Raw genomic sequence first — 19,172 nt, 5'->3', positions numbered from 1 at the left:
CAGATGAGCAGTGCCAACCCCGCAGCAAACACGGCCACAAATGGGTCCGCCACCCATCAACCCAGCAGCCACGCCGGCTACAGCAATCAGGTACGAGCGAGTGACGCCTGCAACCGGCAGCAGCCGCCTCCGCCTCAACGCTCCTCCTCCCTCCTCCCCACGCTGAGGAGGAGAGCGTCCGAGCCGCTGCCGCACAGCCACAGGCAGCGTTACACACAGAGGCCAGGGGAGACGCACACCAGATACACCTATGGTTGTAATCAGAGGGAGAGGCGTAGTGGGTACACGTTCGGCTTCACACAAAGAGACGTTGAGTACGTGGATGGTGAGCGGGGGTATGCGCAGAAAGACGTGTACACACCTGCTACAAGGTACCAGTTTGGGTTTGTCCCGCACAGTCACACACTGAGCAGCTTCAACAGACCAGCTGAGTATGGATACACACATAGCAGAACAATCGCAGACATGCAGGGCTACGCCGCGCCTGATAACACACGCGGCCACAAATCCAGGCACGCACGCAGCCGCACACTGGACACCATTCACAGGCAGGACGGCCCTCAGAGTAACAGCTACACGGAGAACATCAGAGCGATGGCAGGGCAGATGTACGGTGACCCGCCGCCCTCGCACAGCAGGATACCCACCAACAGAAACACACACACATCTGCAGACAGATATCTCGATGCACACTCGCATAACTGTGCACACAACCGGGCTCTCACCAGACCGCACCACCTCTAGCCACTTCCTCCTCCTCTGCACCAAATCCTCCATGTGTAAATACAGTAAATTTTTAGTGATCGACGGTGTGGATGCATATTAATCTCGCTGAGAGCTTTCCCCTTTTGCCAATTCCTCTAACTGTCACAGCATTAACTTTTAGCTTTAAAATATTACCCATAAACTCAATTTCTCACTGTGTACGGCCTCCTTTCTGTCACATTGGTTTTAGCCCTCTAAAATTTATTTTCTCACAGTTTCTCTCGCACTGTAAAGGCTTAATCTGCTCCTTCCTGTTTTGTCTCTTTGTATAAAGTTTTATTAACTTTTCCCTTTTTAATTTCCATTTGTTTTAAGGGAATGTACTCCTGCTTTTCTGTCTCGCCTGCCTGTTTCTCCTCTGTTGAATAAAGCCAATCTGAAGCCTCCTGCATGCCTGTCTGTTTGTGTCACTGGCTGCCTTCTCCTTTGCACCACCTGACTTTTGGGTTCCTGCTCCCTCCGTTTTAGCCTCTTTCTTTTCTGCCTTTCCTCTCTCCTCCACGCAGACGTTAACAACTTAGAATTAACACCAAGATACATCACGTGATTTATTCTTTCATCTTAACACACCGAAATTGTAAAGTGACACACACCAGGAGTCACACATTCACAGCCATATATATAATGAACATATTTCAGGAATGCCTCATGAAAAGTGGAGAATCGGTGCCCATGAATGCTCCCAGCTGTGAACACGCTCCCTCTCAGATGTGATAAATGTGTTAAAAATCAGCCTGAATGGAACGTGTTAACCTTTTGCTTATTTTTACCGCTTTCTCCTTTGTGCCTTCGTCTTAATGTTTCCCAAAAAAATGTCTTCACTTTGCCGTGTCAGTTTCTTTAATTCCTGGTGGGAAACGTGCGAGAAACATTAGAGTCAATCAACACCAAGTTGTGTTCGACTAGTGCTTGCAAAGCAGCACAAATGGCGCACTGATGAAGACATCAAGCACGACAGACGGTGGAAAAATAGCTGTTTCTTAGTTACGTCTGTCTATTCAGCGCCACGCTGACCCGTGACTGATCATTTTAAAAGCTTATGGAGATGCTCAGCAGCAGTCAAAGCAGATGCGCGGTGATAATGTGTGTAAGAGAGGGAGGGTTGACTGGCGTTGACCTGCCTATTGTGGCGTTTCCATCTCATCTACACCACACTCCTATCAGTGTGTGTGTGTGTGTGTTAGTTATCCAAGCCTGCAGATAAATGCTATCAAATCCAGTTCAAAGTTCAGTATATATCTGAATAGTCTCATCACAGCCAGTCTGGTGGCACCGTGGGGCAGTGCGATAAAGCAGCAAATCTCCCAGAGGCCCTCAGCGTCGCTCGTCTCTCTCACTGTCTCTGTCTGGAGCTTGCTTTCCTTTAGGGCTGACCTTAAATCCTAATCACGATAACACTACCATGATTATGTACCAATTATTTGGGATTCTGACTGTTTATTGACCATGGTGATGTGAGTAAATTCAGGTTGGTAAGAGACCTGGTGAGCATGTTGATGTTAGCATTGAGCTCAGAGTAGTTAGCTTTAAAATGTCAGTTGATGACTTTAGACTTAACAAGATCAAAAATAACTTGCACCCGGACTTGGAATTCAGTGACTTGCAACTTCACTTGGACTTGAACCTTTTGACTTGACAACACTTGATCCATTCACCCAAGCCATTTTGGGAGAAGTCAGACATTTTTCCAATCTGAAATGAGTTAAATACAACAACACAGGACAGAAACACACAAAGTGTAGTAGCAGGCTCCTGGTTATTAGTGCCATATACGATGAAAGTGCAGTGTTAGCACCACATTTTTTATGATTAAGTTTGGTTATGCTTTTTTTAAGACAATATGGAGAGAGAACTTTTTGGCCTTTATTGACAGGAAAGGTGGGAGGGAGAGGAGGGATGACTCGTAGCAACTAGGGATGTTCCTGTCAACTAAACGAAAATTTTAATCAAGACTAGATGACTAGTCTAAAAACGGGAAACACTTTTAACAATTTTTTTTTAGCACAATTTATTGTTAAGTATTTGAAAAATTGTCCCAAATATTGTGTGCATTAAGAGCCCTTTGAAGCCTTCACTCAGTCCCTCCAGAAAATCATCATCTTGCGATCGCAATAATTAACGCAAATTCAACGAAAGTCGGCAATATTTGTGGAGGCTTGCAATTTTTCAAAAGTCCCACGATTTTTCCGCATTTTTCTGCATTTTTCCGCATTTTCCGGGCGACCGGAAGTCATCTGAAACTTCATCAGATGCATCATCGAATGCGCAATGGCATTGCAGTATGGAGAAACGCTCTGTACTGACATAAGAATTTGCACTGTTTAAATGCACACAATATGTGTTGAATGTATTAAATGTTATGGAGTCCATGTTTTGAAACTAATTAAATAAAACTAAAGAAGAGAACTACAAAAAACATTTGCAGCTATTTTAGTAATATTCGGTATGATTATTATAGCAAGTGATTACATGACTTATTTTTGGAGGTAGTATTTCAAAATAAAATCACTTTTTTCCCTCCTTTTGTCATTTGCCGCAATTTCCCACAAAAAATCACAAAAAAAAATGCAATTTTCATCACAATTTTTGACAAAATTGGCCACAAATTCAAGTTGTTTTTTTTTGCAGCGACATCCTGGAGGGAGTGTTTAATCACAATGTTCAACAACCGTGTCAGATTTTAAATGGCGCTGAAGTACGAGACACTCAGCGCCGTGCATGAATGTGAACATAACGGCAACTCAGTCAAAAGTTAACCACTAAAATAACATCTAAAATAAATAAACTGCCTCTGAAATGTGGGGCACATTGAACCTTGGAGATTATATGACAGAAATTTTACGACAGAACATTTGTGACTAATATTTCTGGTGCCGACTAGCGAGGGGGCGGACGTTTAATCGTTTAGACGGCTAATTGCGGCTAGACATGCACCAATCCAGGTTTTTTCAGTTTCCAATGCTGTGGCTTTGAGTATCAGCCGATACCGATCCGATACCATGGTTGACCTAAAAAGCTGTATACCTTTACATGTAGAACAGCAAAGACTAGAGGCATCAGGCATTAATGACTACACAGTTCTTTCCTAAGATAAAATGAAACAAGGTGAAACAGATTAATGCAATGATGAACTATTTATTTTCAGCAGTTGAAGTAGTGTGAAATACCTCCACACAGCAGATTCTCTCCTTCGCTCCATGACGTATAACGTAGCTCGCGTCACAATAGATTTAAAGGGACAGGATCGCCTCAGGTATAGGTTGAATTTTCCGATACCCGATCCATCTATTTTGATGATATCGGGGTCGATATTCGATCCAGATATTGGATCAGTGCGTCCCTAATCGCGGCCATCCCTAGTAGCAAAGGACTTGTTCGGGACTTGAAACTTAAAGGTAAGGACTAGAGACTTAACTCGTGCCCGACTTGGCATCTGTTTTTGTATTTATATCTGGAAAGAGATCAACATCTGGCCATTATTAGCAAACACTAAAGACTATGAGCAGCTCGTCCATATCAACCAGTTCTTTAAAAGAATGATTTGTATTTTTTTCTGACTGATTTTATTTTATTTTCACAAGCGAGAAACTTTTTATTTTGCTTCCACTCGTGTGATGGAAAGCCGTGTTTTATTCCTGGCAAACATTTTCATACACTTCACTGGAAATTAGACGACAGCAGCTTGTGTCTTTTTGTTTTCTTCTTCTCTCACAGTCACGCTGGAAGATTTTCGACTGCCACAATACCATCTCTAATGAAACATATATTTCTGTAGCGCCTTTCGTTAAGATCAGTGCAGCTCAAAGCACCTTAAATAAAATTATATTAGAAATAGATATTGTTGTCTCTCTTTTGCTCTCCATCCCGAGGCGAGTGATCCGTAGGTGGGGTGGGTGACACAGCAGGGTGAGGCAGGGCTAAGCCTCTCAGAACCTATTGTATGCAGCTGTAGGTTGACGCCGGCTGGATAGATGAAGCCCCCCCCCCCCCGCTCCTGTTTACTTATTGTTGTGGGATTAAGATATCTGACTGCCTGTCTGCCTGGCTGCTTCAAAAGCCTCCGGCGACTCGACAGTTTGTGGAGACGGATGGAAAGATGGATATGATTTATGTTCATGGGCACATGCGTAAGAGCTGTCAGTGTGTGCAAATGCATAATACGCACATATATGAGCTCAAAGTGATTGACAGACTTGATGTGGTAACATCTTAACATGTATGGTGGGTACTAATGATACCCCAGGGACTCCATGACATTGTGCACACACCCCACCCAATGCTTTGATACCACGAACACCTTTTATTATTCTAAGGATTATTTTTTGTCTTAAATAAGTGTATGTGTGTGTGTGACAGCTGTAGCTCCCGTCTCTTTGACCAGAAAAAGGCGTCTTTCATCCTCCACCAGCGCAGATTCCCACCAGCACTTCAAGTCCCTATCTCCATCTGTGGGGTGGGGGTGGAGGGGGGCCTTTGTAGTGCTGGGCTGTTCGATAACATGCCTGTCAGTTCTCTCCGGATTGTCTTAATTACTGTTTTTCCATTTGTGCACATGAAGAAAGTGACCGTTTTTTTGCAGTCATATATCGTTGAAGTCGGTTTTCAAAAGGACTGCCAAAGGCGATCAATATATATATATCTATTTATACACATGTATTTATTTTATTCTTGTCGTTCATGTTCCATAACAAGATATTTTCCTCTTTCCTGATGAAAGATTTCAAGTAAAACAGTTGCTGCTAATGTAAAGGTAGAGGTCAGATTCTTACCTGATCCAACAGCTTAATGAGTAACTTCAGTATTTTCCAACCTGCACGCTGTCTCCACATGTTCTTGTGTCTCAGTGACTGATTGAGAAAAACAGTTTCTGAACTTGCTCCAACACTGAGTGGGAGTTCTGCTGCCAGCAGCCGTGAAACACCGTCAATATCAGTGCACTAAAAGTGCTTGTTTTAACCACTGACAGGCTCAGATTGTTACTCTGAGTGTCTGACAGCATTATGGACAGGATCCCCACCTTTTTCTTAAGAGTAAGGCCTCATTTACACCGCAAGCGATGCGTTCGCGTACCGCTCACGAACGGTCGCTGTTTACTCACGTTTTAATCTTGGAGATCATGTTAACAGGTTAGAGCATTCACACCGCATCCGTTCTACGTGCTGCTTGAGTCGTGCTGCTTTCGCGAGCAAGCTTGAAAATAGAAGAGACACTGATTTTTTTTGCGCGAGTCACGAGGAAATGGTCGCAGTATCCAACAAAAAATTGACATCTACGGTGGCTGAGAGAGGTCACAACACACACAAACTCGTGTTTAATAGTAATACAAAGCAGACAACGACTACTTACCGATTTGTAGTGCTAAATATTAATTCTCAACGTGCTGGAATAATCACCGGCACGGGAACCTGTCCAACCTGGGCTTTGGGTCCAAACTCACTTCTTCTTTGGGGTTTAGTGGAGATTTGCAAACACGGTGAACTACGGCCACCAACTGTTCAGGTATGGTTTGTATTTTGACAGGACGACAGCGGCTTGTGGACCGCTTCCCGAATGCATCACTTGCGGTGTCAATGAGGCCTAAGATCCTTTTTTTTTAACCTAAAAAAAAAAAAGAGTTGGAAATGTCATGGCCATCGCCATCGTCACCAGACTCCATTTAAATAAACAGCATTTTAAGTGTGTATAAAACCAGCATGTCTTCACATCTAACTGGGTGAACTAAGGGTTTATTTCAACCAAACCAGAGGTGGTGATTGTTGGAGCAGCAGAAAGACGAACCAAGACGTTGTTTGCAAGTATTATTTTGTTTTTGTAGACTTTGAACGACGTATGTTTTATGATGCTAAAATTGCTGTTTATTTAACCCTCTGGAGTCCACAGACGTGCCGGTGCGTCTATATCACATGACTGATTTAAGGTGCCGTAGCAGCAAGACGCAGCCTCGTCAAGTCTCTGTTTCAACTTGTGTCGAAAGTGCGTCGGGTTTGGTGTCCTTTGGTGCAAGAAGAAACTGTAAAAATGGGCTATTCTAACGAAAGTAGGGCTGCAACTAACGATTATTTTTATTGTTGATGAATCTGTCGATTATTTCTTCGATTAGTCGATTAATCATTTTATCAAAAAATGTGTTAAAATGTTGAAAAATGTCGGTCTGTCTCTCCCAAACCCCAAAATTACGTCATCTAATGTCTTGTTTCATACTCACGCCAAAGGGTTTTAGTTCACCGTCATGGGAGAGTGTGTAAAGCTGCCAATATTTGAACGTAACAAGCTGCAATAAGAGTATTTTGGGTACTTTTATTGTACTTTTCTATGAAAAATGACTCAAACTAATTAGTCGACTACTAAAATAGTCACCGATTATTGTAAGAGTCGATTAGTCATCGATTAGTCGGCTAGAGTGCTCGCAAACTGAAAGTGCTTTCATATTGGTGGCGTTTTGCATGATTTTAGGTCCAATGTGTTAATGCAGTATGTCAAAATGAAAAAAAATTACTAGAAAGTGACATAGGGGAAGTTCTGCTGAAAAAAAAGACACCAAACAAGGCAAGGTGAACAGTTTTTAAGGTGAAATTTAAAGGTGCAATCAAAAGTAGTCGAAAACGGCCTTGACCACAAAGGGTTAAATAGACTCTGGGTTTGGTGATGCCGATTTTGGGGCTGGTCCTGGTTAAATAAAACGGTCTGTCTCTGTAGGGATCCTTTCATTTTTAGAGTAATAATCTGATGTTCAAAAAAAGCACTTTAATTGGACTTAAGTTGATGGAGCCAATTGCCCCAAGTACTTACATTGCAGCCTGCAGCTGGTTGCAGCGCTCTATGTCAGTACTGGAGCAGTTTCAAAAATTGTTGTTCCCATTTAGTCACTGTAGTCACTTAGACACAGAAACATGGGAAAATAGAGCCATGTTGAAAACCACTGAAGCTACCCTTTAAGTCAGACACAGCAACAAAATAGTGCTGTATGTCTAACTTGTGAGAGCATCCTCCTGCTGCCATTAAGCAAAGACAACATCTTTCTTTATCTGCATAGATGACAAATTTCTTTCCCAATTATGATCGACTTGACTCCTTTGTGATATTTTGTTCGTCACCCACGCTACACGTCTCCTCCAAGCCCTCTGAGGATTGTTCTAAATCTGCTCCTGTTTCCTCAAAGCTTTGTTCCCGCGTCGCCATCTGAGGTGAATCATAATTGATCGGTTGCAAGATGTGACTACAACGAAATTAATGTAAAATCCTGCTTTTTTTTTTTTCGCGGAGTATATGTTGGACTTAAATGTAATTACTGTATTCCCAAGAAAACTGCTAGATACAGGATAAGCGGGAACACAAGACGGACCAGGGAACACAGGTGTGACAGGGACCAGATTTAAAGAACATGTCAAATAAAAATCGGATTGGATAATCGCAGATTTTTGGCTTGCTCGCTGATATTTGTGTGCCAAAATACAGTATGTACTCTGCATACACCAGCAGTGGACAACACTGGCTGATAAGCAACACACAAAAGGAATAAAAAAAGACATTAATCCTGCTGGGTAATAAAAGACTTTAATCTTCTGATGTGTGAGGCAACATCATCAATTTTTCATGATTTTTGGCTTGGATGTGGCACATATTTTTGCATACGAGCCCTCAAAAACCATCATCTCTCTTCATCTCTTTGTTGACAGGAGCCACGGGGCCACGGTGCATACCAGGGGCCCTCAGGACCCTCCAGACCCACGGAGCCCACCATGAATGGAAGTCACGCTCCGATGACGAGCAACAACTACGCGTACAGCCACTCTGGAAGTGGTGAGCAAATCACACAGCGTGCAATATTTGTCCATTTGAACTGTCAGATAGTCAACATTAGGCTGTGAGTGTTTGTGTACTCCCGTTATCTGCCACTGAGTGTGTACACACAGTATGTTTGTCAGCCTATGTGTGTGTGCTCGCATCCATGTGTGTTTGCCATAGCTGCACAGCATGACACCCACCCAGGGCTCCTGACATTGTTGTGTGTCGCAGCCACCCTGAGCATCTTTATAGCAGCGCACTACAGAATTGTCACATCTTCTCCCAGCTCTGTCTTTATATCTCTCTTCACTCTCGCCCCTGCATATTTATAGCGGGAGAAAAGGAAGTCATTAACTATGTTTTTTCTGAGCGCGACACTTGCTTTTCATGTGCTAAAGATCTGACCTTGGAATCATTATGCTGATGAAACGGCTTCTAAGTGGGCCGGATTTGCATACAGGGTATTGTGCGGCAAGCGTGCTGCGGTGTTAAAAAGAAAAAAAAAGAAAAGAAAAGACTAACAAACTGTTTTAAATTCATTCTTTATCTCTCTCCCTTGTCTCCCCCTCTCACCCCCTGGGATGCAGGGAGCTGGAGATGCTTTTCTCTGTCAGCTCTCCATCAGACTGGAGCGGCGGTACAGTTACAGTCATTTTGTGCGGGGGGAGGGATTCAACACAAAGGCGTTACAGTGAGGGAGTGATGCAGGGAAGGTAGAATGAGGCATCTGTATGGAAATAAGTATTCTGTGTGTTTGTGTTTGTGCACGCTCTTATAAATAAGGGTTCCAAAAGGGTTTTTCCTGAAGGGTAAAAGTTCTGCCTCTAAAGTGTGCTCCTCAAGGGTTCTTTGTAAGACTAAGAGTTCCTTAAAGTACCTTTTTCATCCAAAGAAAGCGTTCTTCGCGAGACAAAGGGTTCCATTAAGAATCTGATTCATTCAAAGAACTCTTTTTGGTAGAAAGAGTTCTTCAGGGATTGTTGAAAGCATTGATGCTAACACCAACGGGAGCTATGTTTAAATGCCGGTAGAATCGCAACCAAATAAGATAAGAGCAATAATTCCTTTTGCATATAAAACCGAACGAGTTACACTAACATATCACGCATTCTTCGTGTCCCAGAGCGCTGTTTCTTGCACTAATGGATTCGTAGAAAACCAGGAAAAGGTGCACACAACAAAAACATTATAATCCAGACCGCGGCTGTTCACAGCACTTCCTACGTCGGAATAAGCGTCATCATCTGTTAAACTAAAATCATGATTAGTGGGAGAAATATCTAAGGGTAATGTTGGTGAAGATTCTCAGTCATCCAGGTCATGGTAATCGTACGTGCTAATCATGGGCAACTGGACTTGCTTGCGTTTTTTGAAGACGTTTCACCTCTCATCCAAGAAGCTTCTTCAGTTCTAAATGACTGGTACGAAGTTGCAGGCTAAAAAGGGTAAGGGTAACGCAGTCAGTTGCAACTATTCGAGCCCCCCTGGGTGGGTTCCAGATGAAACCTTTGGAGTACAAAATTGTTCTTGGTAGGTCAACCTTGAGTGGGTGCTAGGTAGCACCCGAAGGGCTCATTTATGCTCATCGTTAGATATGGAGATGGAGGCAAACAGACCCTTCGTCCGTATTTGTGCACGTTTTCTGAAAGCTTACAGATACAACCGAAACGGAGCAGAACCACTGGAGAATGTGGAGGCAGTGTAGTGTAGTTTACGAAAGATATGACTGTAGGAGACGACGAAGAAATCGGTAGTATATAGTAATGTATAATGAAATTGATGAAAGGAATTCTCTGTCCATATGTCAGGATGTATTTTAAAGCCTCATTGACCACCGTCGTCTACAATGCTGCCTTCGTATAAAGATCCAATATAACTTTTGGCTCTGCCCTCTAGCGCCATCTATTGGCTGTGTCAATGCTGTTATAAAGGATGCATGGAAATATGAGGGCAGAGAAGATTACAACCTTTGAAATGGACGTAAAGGGAGTATAAATGAGCCTTCAGAAGGTGGAAAGGTCCTGGATCGAACTCCTAGAGAGGTTTCTAAAAGGGTTCTCTGCAGAATCTCTCATAGGGAGTTCTGGGTTGACCTCTTTCACACATGGTTCTTGGTATCGCCACAGATGTATAAAGAGAACTGTGTATTGCGTTTGAGGCAGGGCCCTGTTCATTCCTGTTAAAGTTGCTCAGTGGCCAAAAAATTGTATCTTCTCAGGTGTGAAATAACCCGGGTCTGTTGGGAACAGCAAACTTTTGTATAGCCCTCCGCTAATTTGAAAGGGGTCAACATGAAATGGCATGGCTCTTTTAGGGCGCATTCACACCAGGATGGTCCGGGGACTCGGTTCGACTGTGCGGGAAATGCCGAAAAATTTCACACCTTCATTTGGTTTGGTTCCCTTTCACACGGCACTTGTTAAAGCAGACCAAACCGCCTGGACAACGTCACGCAGTTACAGCTGCTCGTTTGGGGCGGTATTGCCTGAAACGACCACTGGCCAGGAAGAAAAACAGCATGAGGAGCTCATCAATTGGCCAGGACTCACCAAAATGCACTGTGCTCTATGTCACACTCTCTCTTTGGTTCACTTCCTGTCTTTGGTTCGCTGGATAGTGCGTTTGCATTTCCTTCTGTAAGCGAATTGCACCAGGGTTCACTTCAGTTTTCAAGTGAGTTTTTAGAGTTCGTATAAGCGTCCACACCACTCCAAATGACCCGAACTATCCGTGGAAGCAAACCAGGGTTCGCTGAATGTGTGAATGCGTTCTTAGACTTTTGAAATGATCGGATCAAATCCTGAAACAAGTCATTTGGGGAGGTTGTGACGTTTAAAAAATGTATCCATTGATGTACAAACATCTCTTACACAATGTAAGTCTATGGGAAAATGTGACGGACCTGTAGGTTGGTTGCTATGAAACTTGGCTTCCAAGGGGCCTGGGTATAACCCTTTATGCTGGGTTCTAGGTAGAGCCCTCTGAAAGACAAGCCAAAGAAAGCTATATGATTCCAGTCAGCACCTTTATTTTTGATAGTGCAGAGTTTATGCTTTCTAAATGCCTGACCTCACTCAGCTCTTTATTGATAGTATTGATCCTTAAATGAAGGACACACTGGTTCTCAATGTGTCTGAAGTCTGCATTTGAATATCCCTCTGTGTGCTGCTGATTGATATAGAAAAAGAACACCTTTTAAAAAACTGTACACACACTTTCATTAATTATTAAGCGTTAATTGCCTCAGGACTGACATTAAAGCAAATCTAGTTCAGTTAAAAACTAGAAGAAATAACCCAAAAAATATTCAATGCGACTGAAAATGTGTTAAACCAACAAAAAAAATTGGCCCCTTCTCCAGATTCTTCTCTGATTCCACCCTGATAAACAAAACCAGTCTTTGTCCTTTTTTTTTTTTTTTTTTTACCTGTTGTATTGTTGTTGTCTCTCCTCAGCTCCATATCCCGCTGCGACCGCCAACGGCAGCCACGGTCACTACGGCAACGGTGATGAGTTGTTTGAGGAAGGCTTCCCCCCGCCACCCTCCCCAGGCGCTGTGGAGGAAATGAATAGAGACTTGCCACTAACTCCCCCACGCCACAGGTACCCCCCACCCCAACACACACACACACACACACACACACACACACACACACATAATCTCCAGTGCACTGCACCATCAGCACTCTATGAAACTACACACATGGAGTTATTATATTCTAATGGCACTCTTAATATGGGGCACTGTGTTATGAGATAAAGAAGAGCCATTACACTAAATATTACAAGGCTCATATGCATTATTTAGACTATACAGCCTAATTGCAATAGCCTATTTGCATTATGCATAAGTAATTATGTTGATAGCATAATAGAGTAAATTCTGTAGGAGTCTGAAGGCTTAAAAAGAGCGATGATATTTGTGCCGCACAGCCTGCTGCCACACTGACAACAGCAGCACTCTGAAATCCCATAAATGTAAGGGTGTCATGTGTTTTGCAACGTTCTGCCAACAGTCCTCTGAATGAGTATGTTTGAGAATCTGCGTGTGTGTACAGTATCTCATGTGGTCAGAGTCGGAGTCTGGCATCAATAGACTTGTTTCCCTGTAAGTTTAATAGAGACAGTGCGTGCTATTGTTTCGGTGAATCGTGCCATCTGGCGTGGAGGAAATTGAATGATCTGTTGTGTGTGTGTGTGTGTGTGTGTGTGTGTGTGTGTGTGTGTATTTTAAATATCATTCACTCCTTCTTGTTCGGGTGATGTAACTAACAAGTCACTGAAAGACTTTTGTGCTCCTCAGGGGTGCACCACGACGCAAGTTTGGCAGAGCCAGGCTTTTTGTCTTAGCTGGCGTGACAAACTGTAAAACCTCAACCAGAGACAACGTGCTCTGTTAACTCAGTGTGCGTCCATATAAAACAAGTCAAATGACCCGTACGGTGCTTCATTCGACTCGTAAAATTAGTCGATCTTTGCCGATTTTCAACCAGCGTTGTGTCCTAATAACGTGGGCAGTGTGTGTGTGTAAGTGAACTGTGGTGAACTTCTCTCCATCTTACCAGCACCCAGATCTCCCGGCTCATCTCGGCGTCATCTGATGCATTTTCTCCAGCTCTAGGGCTGTTGCTTGAATGATTGTACAAACACATTTTTGTATTTCAGCCATATAGAAGTGGATCAAGAGAGAGAGAGCCGCCCTTCTTTGTTTCTTTCTCTCAAACTCAGATTTTATCACTGTATTGCCTGTTTCTTGCCTAAAGTGGCTTACGAAACATATTTAGTGCACTGTTCAGCTGTTATATGAAAGTTTGTAAACAGGAAGTGGGCACCATCTTATGTCCTGTATGGTCAAAATGGAGGCTAAACTAACTGAGATCAAATGGTAAAACTAAAGCCCGTTCTAGACCAAAGAGTTTTGACGAGATGAAACCGTTTTAGAACGTTGCAGCGGTGTGAACCGAGCTCGACTCAAGCCAACTGATGGCGTCACCTGCAACTCAGCCGGTTAAATTACCAGCAGCTGGTTTAAGAACGCAAAGAACGTCACTAATTTCTGTAGTGAAGTCTGCTTGTCGAATCAAAATGGCCACAGACGGCGTGTTTGCTTGCCCTCTGTTTCCGTCCTCACGGTGTGCCGTTGTTGGACAGTCAGTGCGGCTACTGCTCACTGTATGTGCTTACTTACCTCCCTCCCTACCTTGTCACACAGACGACTCTAGTTTTAGGCTCAACGTACCTCGTTAACCCACTGATCTCGCTTTCTGGTGCTGCCCTCCTGCTGCACTGGTTCAAGGGTAAATTTAAATCAATTGATTAATCAAAGTGCGATCTGTCGTTTTGCAGTGAATTTGAGAAGCAGCCCCACCTGGCTGCGGCTTTCAACGACAAGGACAATGTTCCTCGCAACAGAGCGTCCAAGAGCATGGACCTGGGTGAGTGTACACACACACACACACACGCAGAGTTCATCAATGAAAGAAGCCGTTGTTTTAGTTCCCAACAGATTGGACGCATTTTGTGGGGCGAAAACAGCACAAACCATATTGTTGTCTCAGCCATCACAAACCAACCAAACATAGGAGTCTAATCACAGACTCAGACTACACACACACGCACACACACACACACACACAGCTATCACATGCCTCTTATCACTACATTTCTTTGTTGTGATATGTAGCTCTCTCCCATTATCCCCAGCCCGAGGGGATTTGACCTCCTGAACTCATAAACCCAGGGGCTTTCCAACACACTGGATGAACACGCCGTCTGGTGTGTGATTGTGTGCGCACACGTGTGTGTGTGTCCTCCATTTGTGTGTGAATGAAAGGCGTGAGGTTTCCAATCTCGTGGCCTGCTGTGTGTGTGTGTGTGTGTGTGTGTGTGTGTGTGTGGAAGGCGAGAACGAAGGGGCTTATTTCCTCGTATTAACCCAGGCTGACCTCCGCCTCTCGTCTCCTCTCTTTCTGTCTCTCTCCAATCTCATCTTTCTTTATCTCTTACTTTTCTCTGTCTGACACTTTTCCTTCAAGTTTCTTGTTATCCCTGACTATCGGGATGAGGTCAGCAATCTGTTTTCCTTTCTTCCCCCAAATCTCTTGTTTTATTTCTATTTTCCCTCCATCTTTATTTATTTCTCTTTTCCCGTTCGGCGCTTTCTTCCTCAACCCAGAGCGGACGAGTTCATCACTCCTGCTCTCCTCTATCTATCTCTCTTTCTTCTCTGCCTCTCCCTGATTTCCATTCGTGGTTCATTAGGTTCAGTGGATTGGCTTTCTTCCTGCAGCGCACGCCTCTGCCACCCAAGCTGATTGGCTTTCATTATGGACAAGGGTGGTCTGCACATGCGGCTGTGCACACTCAGACACACTCTATCCCACTGAGGACCCACTCCAATACCCACCGCTTTCTGTCCTCCCCTCTCTGGCTCCTATCTCCATCTCTGGCCATCCTCCATTTCCATCCGTTTTTTTTTGTGTGTGTTATCTCTCCGCTTCTATTCATCCCTTCCCTCTCCAAAGTGCCCAGGGCTGATACAAGGTAGTTAGCAGAGCTCCGTGTGTGTACGTGTATAAAGATGGCAGGAGCTCCGAGACCTCAGATGCTGACCCTGTCTACACGTTTTGTATTTAAAGAGCCAAGTGCTTTTCCCTTTCTTCCTCTGGAGAGTTTCCCACATGTGAGTCGTTGCGGTCACATGAGCTTTAACCGCAGCGCCGAGCAGGTTAGCTTTTATTAAACACCACTTGACAGAAGGAGGTGAGCTTCTTTATTGACCCTGGATGCCTTAGCAAATAGTCTGTTGACTCAGAGCTTCCACTCACATTACAGCAATCCTCACACACGCCGCCTGCACATGCCCGACTGAAGAGTCGAGCCACTGACACTATAGCTGCGCCGCAGGTACCTGGACACACCAGGAGGAAGAGTTCTCACTCTCATCTGCATTCTCTTACAACTATTACTTTGACATTAAAAAAAACTGTAATGGATTCAGACAATGACAGTAAATCTCCACAAGTGGATTTTTTTCACTGAAAGAGCAATATGGGAAACTAATGCATGTATTAGTCTGAGAAGCTATGGTCTGTCTTGGAAAACGTTTTGTGCAGATCGGCTTTGAGAGGCTCAAAGTGCATCAAAACATTAGACCCTTTAGAATTAAAAATAGAGTAATTGGATTATTGCAGACAGACTGAGGCTCTCTGAAACATGAGTGGAGTCACTGAATATAAAGAAGCATTTGTACCTGACGTCCACTGGAGCCTCTGGGTCAGTTAGTAAGAAACAGCTGAGGTGGTAACGAGCTCTTCAAATGTATTTTCAGTGGCTCCTTCACAATAAAAGCCACCCGAACTGCTTCGAATGTGAAGCTGTGGGCGTAGGAAATGTTCCGTTTGCATTCGCAGAAATACAGGCCTGACATGGTGTGAAGACGATGAACAGTGAGTAGTGAGGCTGATACCAATGGGATGACAATGCACTGGATTACGTGTTTGCATCATTTCCTGCAAATCTGTCATACTTAGGAAGAACAAGCTGAATCCACAGACTCCACTAAATTATGTGTTGCGCCCAAGGCACACCTGTATTTATATCTGTGCACAATAGTCTCTAAGATAATTTTTGTTGTTTTTATTTACTGATATCAAATAACAATGGAGAACCAACTATTACCCATGAAATATTTACTGACAAAATGATTCAAGAATTCATTTTAAACATTTTAAAAGTACATTAAAGCACCAGTAACACATCAATTTAAATGGAAAATAATGTGAGGTAATGTGATGTCACACACTTATAATTCCCTTGTGCAAATGGTTTTTCACATTTAATTAAATTAAATACATTTCTCCGGAAATGGGTGCACACAACACACTGTTACAGTCGATTAAAAATTCATTCATAACTTTGAATATTGCAATAACAGTGTGTGGTTATCGCAAAATCCCAAAGCACAACAGTGTGCCGCAGCACACTATTTGAAAACCACTGCTGTATAGGGAGAAAATTCCTGAAGATTAATATTTTAAATGGCCATTTCAGAAAATTACAGACCATATAGAGTTTTTAAGTTGTGTGCAATTTCATAAAAATCGCAAGGATTATAAATTTAATGGATGACACATCAGGTGATATCAAACACTGATCGATTTTGTCCAAAACACACATTCAGGGTTTTTTCAGGTCACATTTTTTGTTCTGGAAATGTATGCAAAATGAACATATTTGATTAGATAGTGCCTAATTTCCATTCATTTTTTTTACACTGATCACCTGTAGTGTCTTATTTTTAGTCTACAATTGTATGGGATTTAATAATACATATCTTTAATGGCCTATTTGTCAAAATATTTTTTTTCAAATCATTCACAGCACTGACAAATGAAGTGAATAACATTGATCATCTTGTTACAGTGCATTGTTCTGCAGGGAAACCTTTGGTCCTTGCATTCATGTGGATGTTACTTGATAGACTCCACCCACCCAAACACCATTGCAGACCAATCAGATTGGGGTCTTGGGAGCTTTGGGGCCAAGTAGCATCCACATCAATGCCAGGAGTTTCCCAACAGAACATGGCACTGTAACAAGATGATCAATGTTATTCACTTCATACATCAAACTTTCCAGTTTCTTTCCTATGTTCTAAAAGTTTTTAGAGGGGTTTGTTCATACATCATTCATAGCCTTATTTATACAACATTTTATTCATATAACTTGACATAAATTAGTTTTTTATGGATGTTGACGCTGTTTTCTGATGTATGGAGTGACGAAAAGATCCCAAATTTCGTCTGTAAAAACCTTTGACTCTTAATATGTCATCACATAAAACAAGAATTTTAATCCTTTATCCAACGTTCCAAAAAGTACATATTTAATTGCATCATTAAACAAAACAATTTAGAGAACTACTGCAAAATATAATTGTCTTAATGTACGTAATCAACTGCAGAAGTTTCATTGTGATATTTATAATTTAAACGTTATACTCTATTCACCTGTAGCGTCTCCCTTTAGTAGTGTATGAAATATTTAGTGTATGAAAAAAAAGAAACAAACACATTACACTCAGCAGCGTCAGAGGTATATTGTTTGCAACAGGCGTACAGTATGGATCCACAAAAGAGCAAACGGAGACTCAGCCGCCTCTGAAGAACGTTCGCACTTTCAGAGGCCAAGAGGTCAAATCTGGATGTGGAGGAAAACCCATGACAACACATCCAACAGTTCCACCGTGCACACACACACACAGCTCTCTGTGTCTCATTAACTCTGTGCCTCTCTCTCAGCTGCTCGCTGTCTGTCTCACCACGTCTCTTGATCCATCTCTCTCTCTGAATCTTGCTTTTACATCACCCTGTCTCTTGTCTTTCCTAACCTTTAGTTTCTTGCACCTTCTCTCTGTCCCTTGCCCTCTTTTCTGCGACTCCTTGTCTTTGATGTCCCCATCTTTCTGTCTCTTGCACTCAATCCTACATTTTCTCTCTTTCAGTACTCTTTCCTCACCTCCCTACTGTATAAACGACATTCCCAACAGTATAGTATCAGCATACCTCTGCAGGTTTGTATAAGAACACTTAAATTATGTATCCAGTAATAGAGAGCACATATATAAACACTATATAATGGCGGACTGGAGGTTAAAAGGGACAATTTAAGTCTCCCACTGTGGCAGAGAAAAGACAGCTTTTCATTATCTGGCAGGGTCATATCGGCTTTTCCCCCCCGAACTTTAAATGTGTAAATTAGGTATATCTCTTTCTGTGTCTCAGTTGCTACAGATGTTTTTCTTAATCTCAGTTTTTCTAACACACCCTCCATCTGTCCCTCCTCTCCTTCACACTGCTCCACTCTCCTCCATCCCCTCAATATTCTCCCCTCTCCTCATTTTCTCTCTCCCTCACCCATCTGTCCACCAGGAAAATTGACCTCATAAAAAATGAAAAGGATTATTTAAGAGAAATAGCAGCGTAATGAAAACCTATTATTGTATCCCATGGTGCACCGCCCGTGGCGGCTGCTGCTGGCCGACCGCAATCCTGTTTAGTTAGATTAGGTGGCGGTGGGTGGGGTGCTGGTGGGGGCTTCTTCTTGTTTTCCTTTTCCTCCCTTTATTATTTCTCTCATTGTCTTCACCTCTATCTGTTCTCATTTTCTCCCACAAACACAGTATCACTCTTTCTGCTGCTTTTTCATTTCCTCTTTCGGGTCCGTCTCATTTTGTCTCTCACTCGTCCGCCGTGTGATACTTCTGCAGGGAGTCATTTACAGCATGTGCCAGCACCAGTGGATACCACTGGAACCATTTACAAAGCAGCACAAAGCTGCTCCGTATTCACGCATTTGTAATTTGGCTGTTTTTTTTTGTTGTGTTATAGTGGCTGACGAGAGCAACGTGGGATCACTGGTCAGGCAGAGAAACGGTAAGTTTTTGATACAATCTAAACATACGCATAAAGGCATGAAAATGGTTCTATCTTTTGTTTTTGATCCACCAGTGTGCCATGTTTCTGTTTTTCTGGCGTAGTGCGACAGTGAAGTTCGTCAGCACACAAAAATGAATGAACCATCTTTGGGCCAATCCCATTTCTACCCCTTAAATCGTCCAC

General features: G+C 42.9%; 1 protein-coding gene across 2 annotated transcripts in view; it reads left to right on the top strand.

Moving 5' to 3' along the window:
• pard3ba (par-3 family cell polarity regulator beta a) overlaps positions 1–19,172 on the top strand; it is a 215,458-nt gene that overhangs the window by 91,222 nt on the left and 105,064 nt on the right. For both annotated transcript variants that reach the window (XM_033616106.2, XM_033616107.2), the window contains 5 exons: positions 4–90; positions 8,442–8,565; positions 12,006–12,153; positions 13,897–13,985; positions 18,942–18,986. In XM_033616106.2, coding sequence (XP_033471997.2) covers positions 4–90; positions 8,442–8,565; positions 12,006–12,153; positions 13,897–13,985; positions 18,942–18,986 — 493 coding nt within the window. The remainder of the gene's footprint in view (positions 1–3; positions 91–8,441; positions 8,566–12,005; positions 12,154–13,896; positions 13,986–18,941; positions 18,987–19,172) is intronic.

The sequence above is a fragment of the Epinephelus lanceolatus genome, chromosome 24, assembly GCF_041903045.1.
Source record: "Epinephelus lanceolatus isolate andai-2023 chromosome 24, ASM4190304v1, whole genome shotgun sequence".
NCBI classification, from domain to species: domain Eukaryota; kingdom Metazoa; phylum Chordata; class Actinopteri; order Perciformes; family Serranidae; genus Epinephelus; species Epinephelus lanceolatus.
Note: the sequence above shows the minus strand (reverse complement) of the source record. Positions and strands in the feature narration are given on the sequence as shown.